Source organism: Coregonus clupeaformis, chromosome 25 (genome assembly GCF_020615455.1).
Source record: "Coregonus clupeaformis isolate EN_2021a chromosome 25, ASM2061545v1, whole genome shotgun sequence".
NCBI lineage: Eukaryota > Metazoa > Chordata > Actinopteri > Salmoniformes > Salmonidae > Coregonus > Coregonus clupeaformis.
The window spans coordinates 6,633,145-6,655,545 of record NC_059216.1 but is presented as its reverse complement, the minus strand read 5'-3'; the positions used below and the strand labels follow the sequence as shown (position 1 = coordinate 6,655,545).

Sequence of the window (22,401 nt, the reverse complement as noted above, 5' to 3'; positions counted from 1 at the left end):
AAAACACCGGCTGGCCCTGTGCCTCCAAGACCATGCACCAACTGGGTATCAGAGGTGTTGTCACACCTGGTGAGGTCATGCTGGGACACCTAACAACTCCAGAAGGTGACACACACATATTTCGTAATAATGCAGTGTGTGTGTGGGCCCGGCTCGTGGACGGGAGACCCAAGGGAGACCCCAGGCAGAAGCGTGTCAAGCTGAAATGTGTTTTAAGTTATTCAACCCCCTCCACCTCCCAAATCGAGAGAGGGGGAAGGATGCTAACCTAAATGCAATCCCAGGGCACTGTGCAAATGTGAGGAGATATGGGCAACAGCAGCTAGCATGGGAGGTCATCCATTTTTCATGAGTTGGAATAGCAGCAAGGCAAATCCTTTTTAAAAAGGGGGAAAACTGACAGATAGATATCCAACAGATATCCAAGGACATCATATGGTGCTTTTAGAATGAGTTAGTCCAGATTTTATCTTTATCCTTAGTAAATCCAAACGACCTTGCATCTATTCAGATCATTGAGACTATACGTAAATGACACAGAATCCACTATTCTTAATTTCGACTGGGTTCGTGAAGTATTAAATAATTTAACCCTTATCAATAATTACTGAGAGATTAATATTGATGAGCCGTTTCTGGTGTGTGTGTGTGTGTAGTATAATTGTATAAGGAGGAGGATGTGTCCTGAGAACATTCCAGCAGCCTGTTGGAGGGGAGAGGTCGCCAAAGGAATCAGGACCTGTCACAACAAATCTGACCAGTCAGATGGAGAGCTCAGATGAGAGGTGACAGGAGAGGTGATGTGGTGTAGTAAGGTCACTGGACCAAAGGTCATCCATGACAGCCATGGTGACGATCACCACTGTGCTCAGAATGGAATCTTTTTTTAGATAAAAAAGAAATGTCATGTGTTTAGATGCAACCACACCTTTTGGATGATCTGTCCATGCATACTGTGAAGCCATTACTGTGACAAATCAACGAATCATTTCTGTGAGAAATATTTATTTGTATCTGCCAAGTAAAAAACATTTAATAACAGTCTGCACCTGAGTAGATTTACAGTGGTTTGAAGTGTAGCACAACAGTAGGACTATACAGGATTTGGTCAATTTAGATCTCACACACAGAACTAAAGTATAGATGTGTAACATGATGTCCTCATGCCCTCTTCACCCGTTTGCCCTTCTTCACTCTGGCTCCCCTATGGCTCACCACGCCCTGCTCCGCCCGCTGGTGGGGCAACTTCCCAGAGCCCCTCCGACCCAGCAGCTCCTCTTTCTCTGCCTGGAACACATGGGACAACAGAACACCAGAAAACAGACACAATTAGGCCCTCATATCCTGAGTTGGGAAATGGAGGGGGTGATGAAATATCCTGTGGTCATTTATCGTTCCCCGGGGGTTGAGGGAGACTGAAACCACAGGGCCCAGGCACTGATGAAATGTTCCTAATAGAGGCCATTCATCTTCATGTGAATCTCCTCCATGTGTCACCACAACCCAATGAGCTATCTTCATTCAGCCTGCCTCTCTCCATACAAAGATTTTCAGTAGGATCCACACAAGTTGACCAACAAGCTAAAACCTTCCAGTAATGTCTTTACATCTGTCAGCAGTACCAGTGTCATGCACATTGTTTGATGAGCATCCCTTTCATGAACATCATAACCTTGCTTCACCATAACCAATCTGATCATGAGGTCACACGAGACATTAACAGTAAAAATGTATAATTGTCAACCTAATATCCTGCACTCTGATTACCATAGCTGCTGCTGTGTTTTAATTGGAGATGGTTCGATAATATGCTGCTTAGTATGACTTTTATCTTCACACATTTGTCATCAATATCTCCCAATCTGCCAATTTATCAAATCCCATCCCCTTTGTTCTCTTTGTCTGCCAACAGGTGGAGCCAGGCCTAGATGGATAATCTGATCACCATACCAGACTGGAATACAGATTTGTGGTGGCCATACAAAGTGGGAAAATTGAATAAAACATGGAATAAATCATCCAGGTAATCTTATCTTTATAACATCAATCTAAGCAGTGTTTTAACAAGTTAATGTATTGGAATAAAATCAGTATCTTTTATGATGGGTACTAATTTAGAATTGTGCAATATCAGCATTCAATACGCCAAAAAACATCAACCATTCACACAAACGGTCCATACACCAGTCAGCATCCCAAAGGTATAATTATCAACTACGTCATCATGAATTAACTTTGTGTAATTACATTTCACCTGCCAGGCTCCATGTGGTTCCCTTGACTCCAACCAAACAATAAGATAATTACATCCCAATTAAACAATTACATCTCAATTGAACAACTGCCTAATCGTATCAGTGCAGCAACATTACAGTACACATGCTGTACATCCACTGCTGACATCATGATGTCATGGGGTCAAACACACCAACTGTGAGATCCGTCAATGCATTAGACAAAAGCCACTTTTATACCTTGTTTTAACATACACCCTTTGTCCTGATCTTGTCCTCATTCTGATTGTGCCCACATTTTTAGACGGGTGTAGATGATTAAAAGAGGCATTGTGAACTGATTTTGATCAGATCTTATAAGTGTAAACTGGCAAGATCAGGACGAATGACCCATGTAAGCGGCAGGTGTAAACATTTACATTTACATTTCAGTCATTTAGCAGACGCTCTTATCCAGAGCGACTTACAGGAGCATTTAGGGTTAAGTGCCTTGCTTAAGGGCACATCGACAGACTTTTCACCTAGTCGGCTCGGGGATTAGAACCAGCGACCTTTCGGTTACTGGCACAACGCTCTTACCCACTAAGCTACCTGCCGCCCTCGTGGCAAGAGAGATTAGAAGGAGCCAAGAAAGCAGTCTACAACTTTTGTCAGAGAAACACAAAGTGAATGTAGTACCTATAGCGTGCATGTAGCATCAAAGTAGTGAGGTTGACTTCAGATTTTTTTTTTTAATTATTCCAATTAAATGTAACAAAAAAGTATTTAACATGTATTATCAAAGCCTGAATATGATTTCACCATGTTATTAGATGACATTACTGAGTCTGGTGAGGAAAGATGTGTAGGTTGTGACAGGGGGAAGGGAAAGGAGGGGAGAGTGTACCTGCTGGGCTGGGATGGGCTGGCTCATGGGAGGTTGGTATGAGATCATTCAAATCAGAGACCAAAATAAAAACTTCCAAGCTGGGACAACACTGCCCCCCATTGGCCAACCGTAGCATATTTCCCCCCCATTGGCCAACCATGGCATATTTCCCCCTATACTGACAGCCTCCATGTAAGGCCAGGGACCACAGAGAGAGAAATGACCTGTACCTGTTTGACCTCCCTCTTGTCTGCTCTCTGCTTGGCTGGAGACTCCAGGAAGTTGACCACACTGTGGGAGTAGGGTTGACCTGGGACGAGAGAGGCCCTCTTTTCTGTGGATGAAGAGAGAGGGGACAGGGAGGACAGGAAATGATTCAAATTAGATCACTCAGAGGTGTACAGCACAGTAGCTACAACTGTCATGCTGTACATTATAACCTCACAGAGACCTCCTATGCCAATATGGCCAGCCACTTAAACACTCTCTGCCACATCCTCGCTGGCAGGCTAACAAACGCACATAACTTCCTGAGAAGCAAAACATTATAACTGTAGCAGATATCAGGGTCACCTGCTTTCTGAAACTATTGATTTAATTTAACAAACTGAGCTTTAATTAAATGTCACATTTGGCCCCTGCTGTGTGTTGGTCTCCTAAGCCCTGGTCCCAGCGATGAGGCAGGGCATTAGTGTGGTGTGTGGGGCTATGAGTTCCCCAGGTCCAGCGGTGATCAGCAAGGCCCAGCAGAGCTCCATCTGCTTTGGGTAACATCAGTGGAAGGCCCCTACCACGGAGAGCAGGAGGTGGGGGCCACGGATGAGTAACTGTAGCAAGGTTGAGAGAGTCCTGGTCTGACACTACAGTACACCCCCTCCTCTCTGTACTTCATCCTTCATCACCCCTCTCCCAGCAGTACCTGGGTCCCACTCTGGATATAGACTCCCCACTGAGTGACCGCAACAGGCCAACTATGGCCCCACACACACACATTCACACTCAACAGAGGCACACACTACAGTCTCCAGCCAGACGTGACAAACAACACTGCTGCTGCTGCTGTTTCTAATGCTCCATCAATGTAATGTTCCAAAGAAAGGGCTCTCTCAACGTTCCCCGTCACAATGACAAAGGAAGATGATACTAGAGGCATTTCTAATCTTCAATACAGACAAACACACACTATCTGCATGTATATCAAGTAATAATATTAATATACGGGCAAATCGGTGCAGAATTTCCAACTTTGGTAGCTGTGACACTAAATGGGTTTCTAAATGCAAGATAGAGTAGCTTGTCATTTCTATCCATTTTAATATCATCAACAAGTAAGATAAAATTGTGCATATCACATGGGGAGTCTGCAGAATGCGGCACTATCAAGCACACAAAACGATTGATTTGCATATAAACATACAGTACAAAAACACACACAAACACACTACCTCGTGAGATGGTGGACACCTGCTCTATGGCAGGCAGTAGGCCAGTGGATGCCCTCCGGGTCTCCAGGGCTTGTTTCCACCAGCTGCCCAGCTTACAGTGGCCTAGCCTAACCTCTGGGGTGCTTCTGAAGCATGCTGCGTCCTCCTTGTGCGAGGCCTTCCCCCCTCCAGGTAACCTGTCCCTGGATGTCTCTGGGGCTGAGGAGGGGCTGAGCTGGGGTGTGCGGCTGGGGCTAGTCCTAGGGGACAGAGACACTCCAGGAACCTTCAGCTGTCTGGAGCGTATGGACCTCCGCAGGGGGATGAGCAGGGAGGAGTCCTGGAGAGAGAAGGGCCTGATGTACCTCCCGGAAGCCCCACTGTCTTGCTCCCCCTCCAGGGTAGAGCCTCTCTCTGTCTCTGGGCCACTGGGCCCTGCATCTCCCAGCTCCTCCAGGAAGCAGAAGGTCTGGTGGAGCTCAGAGAGCAGATCCTGGGTGGTCTCAGTGAGGGCACAGGAGGTCAGGATCTCCGGTTGGTCCACTGCATCCTGGGAGTCCCGGCGGAAACATTCCACTGCCTCCTCAAGCAGTGGAGGGTCGAACGCCCTCTGAACAAACACAGACATACAGAAACCCAGTTGAGTTGACGAATACTGTAGGTTGTCAGCATAGTATGTACAGTATGTACAGTTGAAGTCGGAAGTTTACATACACTTAGATTCGAGTCATTAAAACTCGTTTTTCAACCACTCCACAAATTTCTTGTTAACAAACTATAGTTTTGGCAAGTCGGTTTGGACATCTACTTTGTGCATGACACAAGTAATTTTTCCAACAATTGTTTACAGACAGATTATTTCACTTATAATTCACTGTATCACAATTCTAGAAGGGTCAGAAGTTTACATACACTAAGTTCACTGTGCCTTTAAACAGCTTGGAAAATTCCAGAAAATGATGTCATGGCTTTAGAAGCTTCTGATAAGCTAATTGACATAATTTGAGTCAATTGGAGGTGTACCTGTGGATGTATTTCAAGGCCTACCTTAAAACTCAGTGCCTCTTTGCTTGACATCATGGGAAAATCAAAAGAAATCAGCCAAGACCTCAGAAAATAAATTGTAGACCTCCACAAGTCTGGTTCATCCTTGGGAGCAATTTCCAAATGCCTGAAGGTACCACATTCATCTGTACAAACAATAGTACGCAAGTATAAACACCATGGGACCACGCAGCTGTCATACCGCTCAGGAAGGAGACGTGTTCTGTCTCCTAGAGATGAACGTACTTTGGTGCGAAATGTGCAAATCAATCCCACAACAACAGCAAATGACCTTGTGAAGATGTACAAAAGTATCTATATCCACAATAAAACGAGTCCTATATCGACATAACCTGCAAGGAAGAAGCCACTGCTCCAAAACCGCCATAAAAAAGCCAGACTATGGTTTGCAACTGCACATGGGGACAAAGATTGTACTATTTGGAGAGATGTCTTCTGGTCTGTTGAAACAAAAATAGAACTGTTTGGCCATAATGACCATCGTTGTGTTTGGAGGAAAAGGGGGGACGCTTGCATGCCGTAGAACACAATCCCAACCGTGAAGCACAGGGGTGGCAGCATCATGCTGTGGGGGTGCTTTGCTGCAGGAGGGACTGGTGCACTTCACAAAATAGATGGCATCATGAGGAAGGAAAATTATGTGGATATATTGAAGCAACATCTCAAGACATCAGTCAGGATGTTAAAGCTTGGTCGCAAATGGGTCTTCCAAATGGACAATGACCCCAAACATACTTCCAAAGTGGTGGCAAAATGGCTTAAGGACAACAAAGTCAAGGTATTGGAGTGGCCATCACAAAGCACTGACCTCAATCCTATTGAAAATTTGTGGGCAGAACTGAAAAAGCGTGTGCGAGCAAGGAGGCCTTCAAACCTGACTCAGTTACACCAGCTCTGTCAGGAGGAATGGGCCAAAATTCACGCAACTTATTGTGGGAAGTTTGTGGAAGGCTACCCGAAACGTTTGACCCAAGTTAAACAATTCAAAGGCAATGCTACCAAATACTAATTGAGTGTATGTAAACTTCTGACCCACTGGGAATGTGATGAAAGAATAAAAGTTGAAATAAATAATTCTCTCTACTATTTTTCTGACATTTCACATTCTTAAAATAAAGTGTTGATCCTAACTGACCTAAGACAGGGAATTTTTATTGGATTAAATGTCAGGAATTGTGAAAAACTGAGTTTAAATGTATTTGGCTAAGGTGTATGCAAACTTCCGACTTCAACTGTATGTAATTGGACAGTAGAGAGGTCTGTCACCTGTAAGGGCTCCAGCTCCAGGAAGCAGAGAGATGAGGCAGCAGCAGCCCCAGAGAATGTGGAGGTCTGGGGGAGGATGTTCTCGGATTTGTCCCCTCCAGGCATGATGCTCCACACGTCAATCACACTTGGTACATGCATGATTTTGTCAGTAACCTCCTTGTAGTAGTCAGTTTTCTCTGGATTAACATGAACAAAAGTACTTAGTTAAAGGGAAAATTATTTAATAATCTCTCAGTCAAATCATACAGTAGATATAGTGAAAACACAGCCACAACACTGAGATTGTATTAACAGTTGAAACACACCATAGTCAGGTGTCAGGAAGTTATGACTCTCCACTTGGATCTCAGATACAGAGGGCACTGATTGGTTGTCCTCATTACTGTAGAACTGAGGATGGAGGTTCAGTCTGCTCAGACTATGCCTGACAAACAAATAATCACATAAAGAACATGTCCTTTATTTATTGTTCTGCATAACACAATGCTGGCCACAGAAAAGAGTGGAATTATGGAATCATCAGTCTGTTAATGAAATGATAAAGTAAACATAGCCATTGTGTAAATGTAAGGTTTGAGAGGGGTCACCTTCTGTCTAATGTTACATCTACAGGAGGAACGGCCTCCTCTTCCACAATGAAGACGTCGTCTCCTGGTGTATCACAGGTCATGATCTCCTCCACTCCCCCTAAACAGATGACCAGAACATGGATTTCTGTTGGGTTAACACTCAAGAACATTATTTCAAAAGGAGCCGACAACTTAAATGTTGACTATAAAACAGCTCTAGCCTGTGCATCTGAACTCACACTCAGTGGAGAACGCCAGCTCCTCCACCTCCATGCTGTCTTTACTAAGGCTGTTGAAGGAGACAGGGTCTGTGGCACCCTCTAGTGTCAGAGTCCGGTCAGGGCAGTCTGGGAGGAGTATGTCTGCTGGGGGGGAAGGGCTGTCACCCTGCCTGTTCTGGCACTGTCCTCTGAGCAGGGATGAGATTCGCTGCAGCATCACTGTGCTCCCATACACATATGGGATGCCCCGTCTCAGACGGTGCAGCGTGGGGGCAGATGTAAAAGAGAACATAGATTCAGAGCTCTCCTTGGACAGGGATTGAGAGGAGAGGTGTGCCGGGGTCCAGGGTTTCTCCTGCAATGATACAACGAAATTCATTATTTTACTCATTGCCAAAGTATTATTCCTCAGCACACTCACTCTCAGACAAAGCCACAGTAGTAAAGTACCTCAGCTATAAGAGGCAGGTCATCAGGTGGCTCGGTGTCTCCCTGCTCTCCCAGCCTGTCAGTCATCATACCCGCTGGGGAGGGGCTAGGGAGGAGGTGCCTAAGGTCCTGGATGGTCAGACTCAGGTTCTGACAGCTCCCTCTCCTCTCTTGGTACTCCCCTGGCCATGTCACCACCTCGCTGGGCCAGGGACAAGAAAAAACAGATTATACCAAACACACACTGACATTGGGTATTTTGTATTGAATAATGTACCTCACTGTTGGCTGGGGTTGTCTCAGTTCAATCATATATTCCCTGAGGAGTCTGATCAAATCCTCTGAAGAGAGAGTGTTGATGTTCTGAGACTGATACAGCAGGGCAGAGAACGGATGAATGGGACCCCCTGCAATTCACAACATTTCACTGACTTTCAGAATACTTGATAGTGATGATGATATTTCTCAAATTAGTATCAGTCACAATCAGTGATCCAACCTGGCTCTTTCACTGCCATAGAGATCCCTGTGGTCCTCTTACGCTGAGGAAGCCCCTCTACTCCACACTGACTCTCAGCCTCTTCCGACTGATTAGTACAATGGCCCACATCCTAATAAAGGTACCATTTTTCAATAGAAAATGTGAATACTGACATAAACAAACTGCATGTATATGCCTAAGTATTTAGATATATTTTATGATAGTGTTACAAAGGGGTTCACCTTCCATACTGCTTCCATGCAGTCTAAAGCCGCCATACATAGGCCAAGCCTCTCACATCCATGGAGGAAGTATCTGACCATGTCATTACTTCCTGTGTGTCCTTTCTTCAGGAGGGCCCAGGCGTCTGAGACATGGCTTAGGGGCAGAGAAAACAAGATTTAATATGAAAACCGTGAGCTATACAGAGAGAGAGAGTATATATGGTATACAGTAGTCCATTTGGTATAGCACATGCTTGTGTACCTGACCGTACCTGTTCTGTAGGAGTACGTCCACACAGACTTTGAGGTCTTGGGGGGTGTCTGTGGCTAGTCTGGTCCAGTAGACGTACTTCAGCGCCAAGCGGAGCTGCTTTCTCCTCAGCAGGCTGTGGATGATGCAGCGGTGCTGCCAGGAGAACCAGGGTGGTTCAGACCTGGGGCTCAGCAGCAGCTCCATGGAGCCCTATACAGAGGCAATGACAGCCATAGGACAATCTGTTGGCTCTGTTGAACCCTGCTAAATCCAGGAAAACATAGACATCGATAGACTAAACGTTACTGTGAGATCAAAGGTACCGATAAGTGTCCATGGTCGAGGAGCCAGAAGGCCCGGATCTGCTGGGAGAAGCTGGGAGGGATGATGAAGGCGTGGCAAAAAGACTGCAGGAGGTTATCTTTGCACTGCAGGAAGTTTGCCATGTCCAGGATGAAGTACATGAGCTGTGCACAGGCTGTGTTAAGTGTAGTGTACATATCAAGAATACTGTATATTCAGTTCAGTTCACATGACAGTCATATTAACACAGTCATATCTTTGAGGACACTTAATGGATTCTCCATGGTCGGATACAATGGCCTGAACAGACATGTTGTCTATGCGAGGCACCAGCACCAGTTTCAGCAGAGCCTGCAGGTTAGGGGGCGGGTAGCCCTGGTCTGTGCAGTCCTCAGAAGTCCATATGGGCCCATGTTGTTTGTCCATCTGAGCCACCATACCCTGGATCAGTGAATTCCACCTTTCCCTTCCCTCCTCCTCCCATCTAATCAAATAAAGAGAAAGGAGAAAGAAGATGTGGAGAATAGATTAAACAAATAATGATTAGGGAGTAAAGGAGGAAGACAGAAAGAGAGCAAGAGAGACTGCCTATCAGTGATTTAAGAGTTACCCAGGAGTGTGGAGGGAAGCCCTGCGGTGGTTCTGATCCATCTCTCTCCACATCTGAGAGATCCGCTTCATTTCTTGAGCCTCTGCGAGGAGGAGAGGAAGAGTCAGTGTGCTTATAAATACTAGACCAGGGATCATCAACTAGATTCAGACGCGGGCCGATTTTTTCTGGAGCGGATGGTGGCTAGAACAAAATTACGAATAATTTGTAGACTACAAATTGACCACGAGAAGCCAAAACAGATAGAATGTTTGATTAAAGCAAACCATTTAAAACCTTGCTTACATTTGTATACGATCACGCTTCTATTATGCATGGAAATACTTGGGAACAGATTTCTTAGAGCTGATTTCCAGGCCGCCAGTTGGGGAACCCTGTACTAGACTAACCCTAACCTCAACCCTAACACTACAATAATACTACAACATACAACACTTGTTACACTGTACTTATAAGAATAGTTAAACAGTAATAACAACTCTGTGATGCAAAGTGTGAACGGTTTGTACAGTTTGACTGTTTGTCCTTCTATAATGTTAACGTATGCATCCTTACCAGGGTACTTGGGCAGGAGTCCGGTGGTGCCCCACCACTGTACAAGCCGACCCAGCCAGATGTGTTGCTTCAGAGCTCTGTGTTCCCGATTCCAGCAGTCCTGCCTCACAACTGAGGACCCACACCCGGCCCTGCAGACCACACACGGGATCCCCAAACCTACATACACACAGAGGAGAGACAGCTCTCTTGATAGAAACTACAATGTTTTCACCTATATTGTTACAACCATACCAAATGCTAGCACTAGGCATCTAGATAAGGTCATTGTATTAAACAAACTAGCCAGTTGATATCATTCATACAACAATCTGATCCTTGTGAGAGGGGGGCCAGGGTTGGAATAGTACTGTACCATGCCAGAAGTGTGTCAGGCCGCTCTGCCTCCTCCCCCACTGGGCCAGGGTCAGCAGGTTCCTCAGCCGCTGCAAGAGCAGGTGCACCCTGGTAAAGCAGCTGTGGTCCAGGAACATCCACAGGCCCTGGCAACGGCTGAAGCCTTGAGACAGGGGAGGGGACGGGAGAGGAGAGGGGGACCCAGAGAGAGGGGACAGGAGAAGACCTATGTAATAAAGCCGTGGAAAGAGCTGGGATCGATAGCCTTTGGCTCTGTTTGGGATAGCTGGTGCTGTGGTGCATATCTGCTTACAAAGGGTGAGTAACTCCTTCTTTGAAACTACAGCCATCCTCTGGACCCAGCAGCTGAAAGTAGCGAGGCTGTCCTCCACATCAGCATTTCCCACTGAGAGACAGATGAATGGAATGAGACAAATTCATGTAATTACATAATGGGTCATAATCAAAAGCAGCATGAACTGAGATGAAATGTTACTAATGATGATCCCATATCATAATCATCGAAGCATTACAGTATGTTAAAGTAGCCAACCATTCTTAGACACAGTAAGTGGCTGTAAGTACTGTATGCTGCATGTGGTTTTATATTGCCAGCCAGTGATCTGACCTTCAGCTGAGAGGCTGCGTAGCCAGCGGAGGATGGCCCTCACGTTGTTGCTAGCCAAGGCATGTGTCCACTGGTCCTCTGTGTCCATCATAGTCCTGCTGTTGAGGCCTCTCACACCCTGAGGATGTTAACTGTGAATGTACCAAACACATACAGTGCATTCGGAAAGTATTCAGACCCCTTGACTTTTTCCATATTCTGTGACGTTACAGCCTTATTCTAAAATGGACTAAATTGTTTTTTCCCCCTCATCAAGCTACACACAATACCCCATAATGACAAAGCAAAAACAGGTTTTTAGACATTTTTGCAAATTTATAAAAAACTTAAATATAACATTAACATAAGTATTCAGACCCTTTACTCAGTACTTTGTTGAAGCACCATTGGCAGCGATTACAGCCTTGAATCTTCTTGGGTATGATTGTGGTCCTCTGTAGCTCAATTGGTAGAGCATGGCGCTTGAAACGCCAGGGTAGTGGGTTCGATCCCTGGGACCACCCATACGTAAAAATGCATGCACACATGACTGTAAGTTGCTTTGGATAAAAGCGTCTGCTAAATGGCATTTTATTATTATTATTATTATTATTATTTATGATGCTACAAGCATGGCACACCTGTATTTGGGGAGTTTCTCCCATTCTTCTCTGCAGATCCTCTCAAGCTCTGTCAGGTTGTATGGGGAGCGTCACTGCACAGCTATTTTCAGGTCTCTCCAGAGATGTTCGATCGGGTTCAAGTCCGGGCTCTGTCTGGGCCACTCAAGGACATTCAAAGACTTGTCCCGAAGCCACTCATGCGTTGTATTGGCTGTGTGGTTAGGGTTGTTGTCTTATTGGAAGGTGAACCTTCACCCCAATCTGAGGTCCTGAGCGCTCTGGAGCAGATTTTCATCAAGGATCGCTCTGTACTTTGCTCCGTTCATCTTCCCCTCGATCCTGACTAGTCTCCCAGTCCCTGCCGCTGGAAAACATCCCCACAGCATGATGCTGTCACCACCATGCTTCACCATAGGGATGGTGCCAGGTTTCCTCCAGACGTGACGCTTGGCATTCAGGCCAAAGAGTTCAATCTTGGTTTCATCAGACCAGAGAATCTTGTTTCTCATAGTCAGAGTCCTTTAGGTGCCTTTTAGCAAATTCCAAGCGCGCTGTCATGTGCCTTTTACTGAGGAGTGGCTTCTGTCTGGCCACTACCATAAATCCCTGATTGGTGGAGTGCTGCAGAGATGGTTGTCCTTCTGGAAGGTTCTCCCATCTCTACAGAGGAACTCTGGAGCTTTGTCAGAGTGACCATCGGGTTCTTGGTCACCTCCCTGACCAAGGCCCTTCTCCCCCGATTGCTCAGTTTGGCGGGGCGGCCAGCTCTAGGAAGAGTCTTGGTGGTTCCAAACTTCTTCCATTTAAGAATGATGGAGGCCACTATGTTCTTGGGGATCTTCAATGCTGCAGAAATGTTTTGGTACCCTTCCCCAGATCTGTGCCTCGACACAATCCTGTCTCGGATCTCTACGGACAATTTCTTCAACCTCATGGCTTGGTTTTTGCTCTGACATGCACTGTCAACTGTGGGACCTTATATAGACAGGTGTGTGCCTTTCCAAATCATGTTCAATCAATTAAATTTACCACAGGTGGACTCCAATCAAGTTGTAGAAACATCTCAAGGATGATCAATGGAAACAGGATGCACCTGAGCTCAATTTCAAGTCTCATAGCATAAGGTCTGAATACTTATGTAAATAAAGGTATTTCTGTTTTATATTTTTTATAAATTTGCCAAAAATTCTTAAAACCTGTTTTCGCTTTGTCATTATGGGGTATTGTGTGTAGATTGATGAAAATAAGAAAAAACTATCAATTTTAGAATAAGGCTGTAACGTAACAAAATGTGGAAAAATTAAAGGGGTCTGAATACTTTCCGACTGTACTGTAAGTCATTGTTGTAAAAGAGAACATGTTCTCAAATCCCTCAAAATCTGGTCAAATTAAAGTTCTGGATAAAAAACTTTATGTACAAATGCAATTACCAGCTTCTGTTCAATGTTCTGGGGGTGAAGTCAAGCAGACAGTATTATGCAGTCAGGGGATTCTTCTCTGTTGGGAGCAACTGTAATTCATTCACACAGTGGCTACACATCTCTTTTTCAATAGGCCATTACTGAACATAATCCCTCATATCCATAGTTAGTTATAATCCCATTCCAAAGGAAATGCATTAAATAAATTAACATTAAGTCATGTTGCTGTATTAACACTGGAACCACAAACCACAGGCATCAGAGAGGATAATTGGTTTTTAGATAAAGTACAATACTGCATAGAATATAACATCCTTTACAGAATTGAAGACCAATGTTATGTATATGGCTTTAAGAATGTAATGAACTTACAGTGCCGTAAAGCCTAGAGGCCTGCTATCCATGATATTCACGATCAGATCGAATCACAGTATTAGAGTATACTACAAGTGATAGCCATTTTACCGAAGAACCATGATTGACTAAACTGTGAACTCCAGAATTTACCTGCCACGTTGGTCCGGTGCTCCTGGGATCGCTGTGGATGTGCTGACTGGGCAAGTGTGTGTCCACAGTGGAACTCTCCTCTTACACAAGCTCCTTTGGGACATGGTAATCCAGTAGTCATTGGCTGATTGACTGTGTGGATGTGTATGGATGTGTGCGTGAGAGACGGAGAGAGAAAAAAAGAGCTCGGGAATAGGAAAGAGTGAGTGGAGGGAGGGAGGGAGGGAGGGAGGGAGGGGTAGTAGGTGAAAGTTGTTTGTTTCAAATACAATAACACCATGAGGATAATCGAGACTGTATTAAGGTATTTGGAGCTTTCAATCCTCAGTGTTGACTATTTCTTGGGCCATTTATATGCATAGTGTCATCAAAGCACTGGAGGGAAGCACAAACTTTGTTAATTTGATCACATTAAAGGACATTATCAAACGCTCTGAAACATTATCAAACAATCTCACACATTTTCAGTATTTGCTTATGAGCATAATATTGTCCTCATCACAAAACGGATTTAGTCTTGATGTATTGCCTTACTTGATGTATTGCCTATTGACTTCTAAATTTACAGAATCAGAGAAGGGCTCACTGGACACAAACATACAAACACACACACAAACACACACATGACCATTATAACTCTTTGTGGTGCTGCAGTCAGATTTGCGCAGGTGGCAGAAGGTACATCCAAATCCTACAGGGCAGATTAGTGATTAGAGGGGATTATTAGGAGGGTCAGGGGGCTTGGCCAGCGGACTCACCCTGATGCTGCCACCGGCGGGTGTCTGTCTGTTCCACCTGATTCACTACGGCTAAACTATCTCCAGGCCAAGCCTTAAGATGTCTGTCACTGAAGAGAAAAACAAACAGGGATGGGAGCCAGATCAGACAGACAACACGAATGCTGCAGAAATAAGGTATAGTTGAAGTCGGAAGTTTACATATACTTAGGTTGGAGTCATTAAAATTTGTTTTTCAACCACTCCACAAATTTCTTGTTAACAAACTATAGTTTTGGCAAGTCGGTTAGGACATCTACTTTGTGACTTTGCGACCAAGCTTTAACTTCCTGACTGATGTCTTGAGATGTTACTTCAATATATCCACATCATTTTCCTTCCTCATGATGCCATCTATTTTGTGAAGTGCACCAGACCCTCCTGCAGCAAAGCACCCCCACAGCATGATGCTGCTACCCCCGTGCTTCACGGTTGGGATGGTGTTCTTCGGCTTGCAATCAATCCCCTTTTTCCTCCAAACATAACGATGGTCATTATGGGCAAACAGTTCCATTTTTGTTCCATCAGACCGGAGGACATTTCTCCAAAACGTACGATCTTTGTCCCCATGTGCAGTTGCAAACCGTAGTCTGGCTTTTTTATGGCGGTTTTGGAGCATTGGCTTCTTCCTTGCTGAGCAGCCTTTCAGGTTATGTCGATATAGGACTCGTTATACTGTGGATATAGATACTTTTGTACCTGTTTCCTCCAGCATCTTCACAAGGTCCCTTCTGGGATTGATTTGCATTTCTAGGAGACAGAACACGTCTCCTTCCTGAGCAGTGTGACGGCTGCGTGGTCCCATGGTGTTTATACATGCGTACTATTGTTTGTATAGATGAACGTGGTACCTTCAGGCGTTTGGAAATTGCTCCCAAGGATGAGCCAGACTTGTGGAGGTCTACAATTGTTTTTTCTGTGGTCTTGGCTGATTTCTTTTGATTGTCCCATGATGTCAAGCAAAGAGGCACTGCGTTTGAAGGTATTCCTTGAAATACATCCACAGGTACACCTTCAATTGACTCAAATTATGTCAATTAGCCTATCAGAAGCTTCTAAAGCCATTACATCATTTTCTGGAATTTTCCAAGCTGTTTAAAGGCACAGTCAACTTAGTGTATGTAAACTTCTGACCCACTGGAATTGTGATACAGTGAATTATAAGTGAAATAATCTGTCTGTAAACAATTGTTGGAAATATTACTTGTGTCATGCACAAAGTAGATGTCCAAACCAACTTGCCCAAACTATAGTTTGTTAACAAGACATTTGTGGAGTGGTTGAAAAACGAGTTTTAATGACTCCAACCTAAGTGTAAACTTCTGACTTCATCTGTATGCAAACTTCCGACTTCAAATGTAGGTCCTTCTGTATGGTGCTCTCTCCTGATATTCCCAGTCTGTAGGGATGACCTGTGGCTGTGTTCAGGACAGACAGGTGAAGCATGGGGTTTCTCTTTTTGAACTCCGTATTGATAAAGCGGCATGGGGAACCACACTGTTATGTGAAAGCTCTGAGGTGGTAAACAAAATGATTGAGACATCAGATGCTTTGGTCTATGGTCTTCCATAAAAATAAAGAAAAGTATAGTCTATTATATTTGTAGTTTATTTTATTATATTTCTTCTAAATAAATGCTTTGCAAATTATTGTGGTAATGCACACTTATGTGTTGATGGTTCAGCAGAGGTGTGCAATATCTGGTCATTTTTTTATTTGTTTAAAAGCTTCCTGAAGCACACCGTGGACCTGCTGCAGATCCAGTTCCAGTGCTGCGGCAACGCCAGCTTCAGAGACTGGTTCCAGATATCGCTGGCTTCAGAGACTGGTTCCAGATACCGCCGGCTTCAGAGACTGGTTCCAGATACCGCCGGCTTCAGAGACTGGTTCCAGATACCGCAGGCTTCAGAGACTGGTTCCAGATATCGCCGGCTTCAGAGACTGGTTCCAGATACCGCAGGCTTCAGAGACTGGTTCCAGATATCGCAGGGAGGTGGTGGAGTAAGTAAAGAGTAGGCCTCTTGATACCTTACATGACACGTCAGACAGAGAGCCCAGCCCTGGGCCCCATCCAGCACCAAATCACCAACAGCTCAACCCACTTCAACTACGAATACCAGACAGAGGAGCTTAACCTGTTGAGGAAGGGTTGCCACCTGGCCCTGCTTGAGTACTACACCTACATCATGCAGTCCATCGGCCTTACCGTCCTCATCATCTGGCTGTTTGAAGTGAGCACAGCGGTGTCCTTATAAACTGTGATGTGGTTTCCATAGAAGTATATCGTATCTGCAAGAGACTCGTAGCTGACATACACAAGTCAAAATCAAATCACATTTTATTTATCATATGCGCCAAACACAACTGGTGTAGACTTTACAGTAAAATGCTTGCTTACGAACCTTTCCTAACGATGCAGTTTAAAACTTAATAATACAAAATAAAATAGTAACTAACACTCAACGTCTAGTTTTGATTTACATTTGGTTGAGTTGTCGACTAATGTAAATTCAACGTGAAATCAACCAAAAATGTCACCCTGTCATTGGATTTAGGTTAAAAGTTGGATGAAAAAAATACCAAATTCCCTTACATTGATGATTTTTTGCAAATCCTATCACATAGAATTTTTTGGGTTGAAATGACATGGAAACAACGTTGATTCAACCAGTTTTTTGCCAAGTGGGTTTATTTAGACTCAGCAAACCACTAATTATAAAGAACTTAATCAACATTGCAGTATTCTGCTTATGACACCTCTTTGCAGGGAAGTTATCTGGGCTTCTGGTCCATCTCCCATGCCCTTTCTCTTCAGTTTGATTAGTAGTATTGTTCATTCACTTTGCATGCTACCTAATCCCACACTAAATCTCTGTTGTGACATTATCTCTGGGTTATCCATGCTCAGTTTTGTGTGTGGCACACCCCTTGTCGTCTACTGGTTCACATGGAACTGTCCCAAAATACACATCCCAAACCTGCAGCTACATTTGGACCCACATATTTTACTCTGGTCCACTATACATGATAAACAAAAGTTATATTTATGTACAGTATATTACATGGTGTAGGGATTACCTCAGTAATGTTTGTTTCGTGTTGTAGCTGACGGTGCTGACGGGGGTGCGTTACCTGCAGACATCCCTGGAGAACGTGCTGAGACAGGGGGACCCAGACTCAGAGTCAGACGGCTGGCTTCTGGAAAACAGCTTTCTGGAGACAGCCCGTTCCAACTTCAATATCATAAAGAGCCTGGGAAAGTGCAACCAGATTGACACAGCCAACAATGGCGATCCCAACATCGATGTCCCCTCCGCAGCCCACTATGGACCAGACAATGTGCCCCCAAAGTAGATACCTGTGGCCAGTTGACCCCTGCTCTAACACTTACGTTGAAGAGTCCACTCCACAGGGTCATAAAAAGGTGAAGGACCATGCAATACACATCAACAGTCAGTTTGTCCAAAGGACAGGAAGTGCCACGAGCAATAAAAGCGACATAAAAGCTTGCCTGAAAGAAACATTGTGGCGGCATATGACTTGCTAACACTACTTTGCAAACCAAGCAATGTTGGTAAGAGGGAACATTGCCATTGTAAGAGGGATTTGGTGATATGACAGTCTGCAAATGTGTTTGCAAAAGGAGACATCCAATAGCAGATTGGTACAGAACAGAATATCGTAATAGATAACATGGAAATGTATAGTAGAGATTGTTTAGCAAGAACATACAAACAAAATCCATGTGCCATTGATTCTATGCCATGATGTAATGCCTTGTTACCTCTTTTCATATACTCATATCAACAAATTAATTTAAGAGTGAAAGCCAAACTGTGCTTATGCCGCCTTTACCTTTACTCACCCCTTAACAGTGGGGTATATTCATGGATGCCAAGGAAAGCCAGGCTTCCCAAAAACATTTAACAAAAAAATAAAAAATAAAATAATAATAATGTATCTTTCGTCTCTCTGTGTTTCATCATTTTCCTTCAATTCGTAAGAGGCTGAATGTATCTCACCGAAGAACGCATTAGAGAGAGCGAAACAGCGCCCCTCTGTCTCTGTATGTGTAGCCCATCTATCTGATGCTGTCTGGTCATAAGGAGTATGACATTGTTGCCGCCCGTAGCATTGAATGCAAGGGAAGCCAGCGAGCATTTGGCCTCCATTGATAATTTTTTGGATAAAATAATAGCCAATCAGCGATGAGCTAAACTGAGTGAGCTCAACTGTGAACGGTCATGTGGTGCACCAAAAAATGTGTCAAGGGAAGCCAGTTTGGATTTGGCTTCACATCACATCAAAAGCCAAACATTATTGACAGAAAGAAACGTGAATTGTTGCATCTCATTGTGTGTAGTCCTCTGGTGGCTAGCTAGCTAGCTAAAATTGTCCCTTTCCTAAATTAGCCATGGATGGAGATAGGGATTTGGGCTAGTGATTTTACTTAATTCTCCGTACTGGCCAGTTATTGTAATGGCGATTCTGATCCAACCATAAATTCATACATTGTGCCCCTTGCCTGAGAGGATGGAAGTGCAATATGTAGCTAGATGTAGTAGGCTAATGTTAACTAGCTGCCTCATTGTTGACCGTGAAAGGAAGTTAGGCTAGCGAGCAAGCATTTTAGCCAGGTAGCCTAGCACAACAAAAACTAAAAGCGTGTAGACTACTGTATGAAAGAGTCATAGATGTTTCGTCAACATGAAAGAGAGGATGGCATTGGCATTTCGCTACAAGTAGGGTGAGTAAAAAAACATGTTTGGCATGCGCTACAGACGGCTATATCGGTCCGCTAATACAGGCCCAGTGCACTACTTTTGAGGGAAATACATTTTTCCTTTTTTTATTATTATCACCCCTACTTCCCGCGGCTATACATGTATTTACCCAGAACTTAATCGAGCAGCTGACCAATTACACAAGACTTTCGTTCTGAGCTAATCGAAATTAGCCGAATGTAATGGCATTGGTCCAGACCTTTTCCCACAGTAATGCCAATTAAGTGTGTGCGGTCTTAATAACATACCTATTTAGGCTTTTATAAATATTCTCTCTAGTTTTGCTGAAGCTATAGACCAATGCAACTGAGTATGTGTCTTACTTAAAGAAATCTTACATATAGTGGAAGGATGCATGTGAGTTAGAGAGGGTTGTGGGATAGACAAAACATACAGATGAAGATCCTAAGGGAAAGAGTCAGAAGCTTGTAAATGCTAAATCATTTAGGAGCTTAGACAATTTCCAAGGTTTTGCTGATAGTCGCTCGTTGGGTTTGTTCAGTAGAATATTGTTTCTCTGTCAGAATGTTTACGCCTAGTAAGACACATTCTGTAGGAGAAAAGTGAAGACCAAGCACAGACAAGTGATGGCACTTAAAATAAGTATCACTGTTGCTATTTTTGTACTGTAGAGCAATTGGTGTTCAGTGCCTTGCTCAATGACACATAGATTTTTCACCTAGTCGGCTCATTAAACCAGTAACCTTTCGGTTACTGGCCCAGTGCTCTTAACCACTAGGCTACCTGCTACCCTAATCCTCTGCAGCAAGTCTGTATGCATAAAGCTAAGTGTGTGACGACCAAGATTGAGATTTCTAAACAATAGCAGAATTGCAAGGACCCCCACTGCCTCGAATTACCCCTAATCTGTGTCCTAATGAAATCTCGCATCCAATCAATTTGATGACACATCCTATTATGGCCAGACACAGCAGACAAAGGATAGAGAGACTACTTAAGGCCCTGTTTAAACTACTGAGGACTACAGATACTACAAATCAACACGATATGCTCTTATTTCAGACTATAAACAAAACTATGTAGGTTCTCTGTCAGCCTTGATTCGCCGTGGAATTAAACAGGGAAATTAATATTAGCAAGTCTGATTTATTATTCAACACAGGTGCTGCTAAGCAACAATCAACAGTATTATTCTTGCAGAATAAATCCTTACAACAGCCTCGAGTGCTGCCAGGAAGTAGTAGTTATTAAAGCTAAGTAGTATAGTGCGTAATATAAATTATGGTAATTATTGTAGGAAATATGAGCTGCTAAGGGCACTGAATAATAAGGAAATGGGATTTGATGTCAATGTGCAAGTCAATGAACTGACATATGATGCGATGAGGGTGATGAGAAATACTTTCAAGTCATACAGTATCTTTTCTTCTTTACATATATTTTTTTTATTTACTCTCCTTTCAGACAAATATGACATTTGTGTTGTTATTCCCAGTCAGACACAGAGGGCACAAAAACTCATTGTCTAGATAAATGTATTTATTCAGACAGCCTGGTTATCATACAGCACTGTCAAGCAACGCAAACGAGGAAAAACAAAACCCATACAGTATATGCACAAAACTTCATTTTCCTGAAAAGTCTGATGTAATATCAAGTGTATTTTTATAGCGATTATTATTTTTCATGTAGCTACTCCCCCATAAAATGTACATAATTGTAGTCTTAAATACACTAATGTAGTAGTGATGTGCTATTATTTACTTGTTAGATTAGTCATGTGTACAGAATATATTTCGTGTTGCTGGTATGAACCTTTTTGTCCTCGTTAGCTACAATATGATCTATTTGAATGTCATTTTCACAGCAAAAATAATAATTTCTAAAACAGTTGACAATGTTCCCATACACAATTATTTGAAGGAGTTACGACAAAAGAAGCATTTAATGAGTATCAGGTTGGCAAAATAGGGAATTTCAGTGAAGACTTACAGAAGACCGACTCTTTTACATGTACATATATTGGAAACTTAAGTCATTTTATTTCAAAAGTGCTTTTAGATTAACATTTAATTGCCATCTAATTCATTCAGATTACAAGCAGCAATGTTTGTACAGTAAAAGTTTCTCTTCATATACTTTTGCATTTGACAAGTATAGTAATTGCTTGTATATCTATTCATACAGTGCCTTCATAAAGTATTCACACCCCTTGACTTTTTCTACATTTTGTGGTCCTCTGTAGCTCAATTGGAAGAGCATGGCGCTTGTAATGCCAGGGTAGTGGGTTCGATCCCCGGGACCACCCATAAGTAAAAATGTATGCACACATGAATGTAAGTCGCTTTGGATAAAAGCGTCTGCTAAATGGCTTATTATATTATTACAGCCTGAAATTTAAAATGGACTAAATGTAGATTTTTTTTGTCACTGGCCTACATACAATACCCCTTAATGTCAAAGTGGAATTATGTTATTAGAATTGTTCTTTCATTAAAAATGAAAAGCTGAAATGTCTTGAGTCAATAAGTATTCAACCCCTTTGTTATGGCAAGCCTAAATAAGTTCAGGAGTAAAAATTTGCTTAAGTCACAATCATTTGCATGGATTCACTCTGTGTGCAATAATAGTGTTTGGCTTGTTTTATTTTTATTGCTACCTCATCTCTGTACCCCACACATACAATTATCTGTAAGGTCCCCTCACTCGAGCAGTGAATTTCAGACACAGATTCAACCACAAAGACCAGGGAGGTTTTCCAATGCCTCGCAAAGAAGGGCACCTATTGGTAGATGGGTAAAAAAAAAAGCAGATATATCACTGTGAGCATGGTGAAGTTATTCATTACACTTTGGATGGTGTATCAATACACCCCGTCACT

At 43.3% G+C, this 22,401-nt stretch overlaps 2 protein-coding genes across 5 annotated transcripts; one reads left to right on the top strand and one right to left on the bottom strand.

Annotated features, from left to right (window-relative positions):
• Positions 1-1,012: 1,012 nt before the first annotated feature.
• On the bottom strand, positions 1,013-14,132 carry LOC121539315. Of its 4 annotated transcripts, none has more exons than XM_041847713.2 (21): positions 14,000-14,132; positions 13,502-13,581; positions 11,470-11,600; positions 11,155-11,247; positions 10,861-11,004; positions 10,506-10,664; positions 9,951-10,032; positions 9,635-9,824; positions 9,361-9,504; positions 9,057-9,247; positions 8,803-8,938; positions 8,579-8,690; positions 8,357-8,486; positions 8,101-8,281; positions 7,669-8,005; positions 7,448-7,547; positions 7,166-7,284; positions 6,858-7,036; positions 4,548-5,136; positions 3,333-3,436; positions 1,013-1,287 (listed from the first exon to the last, which is right to left on the bottom strand). In XM_041847713.2, exons 3-21 carry the CDS (start codon positions 11,558-11,560, stop codon positions 1,162-1,164), a joined length of 3,207 nt encoding a protein of 1,068 aa, XP_041703647.2. In that variant the 5' UTR covers positions 11,561-11,600; positions 13,502-13,581; positions 14,000-14,132; the 3' UTR covers positions 1,013-1,161. The 4 variants fall into 4 exon arrangements, with proteins under 4 accessions (XP_041703647.2, XP_041703646.2, XP_041703648.2 ...); XM_041847712.2 differs by having other exon boundaries at positions 13,502-13,568; XM_041847714.2 differs by having other exon boundaries at positions 11,470-11,587; positions 13,502-13,568.
• A 682-nt stretch (positions 14,133-14,814) lies between these two features.
• Positions 14,815-18,677, top strand: LOC121538814 (photoreceptor outer segment membrane glycoprotein 2-like). Its single transcript, XM_041846983.1, has 3 exons — positions 14,815-14,913; positions 16,503-16,776; positions 17,881-18,677. The coding sequence occupies exons 1-3, from the start codon at positions 14,837-14,839 to the stop codon at positions 18,127-18,129; spliced, it is 600 nt and encodes a 199-aa protein (XP_041702917.1). The 5' UTR covers positions 14,815-14,836; the 3' UTR covers positions 18,130-18,677.
• The last annotated feature ends 3,724 nt before the right edge of the window (positions 18,678-22,401 follow it).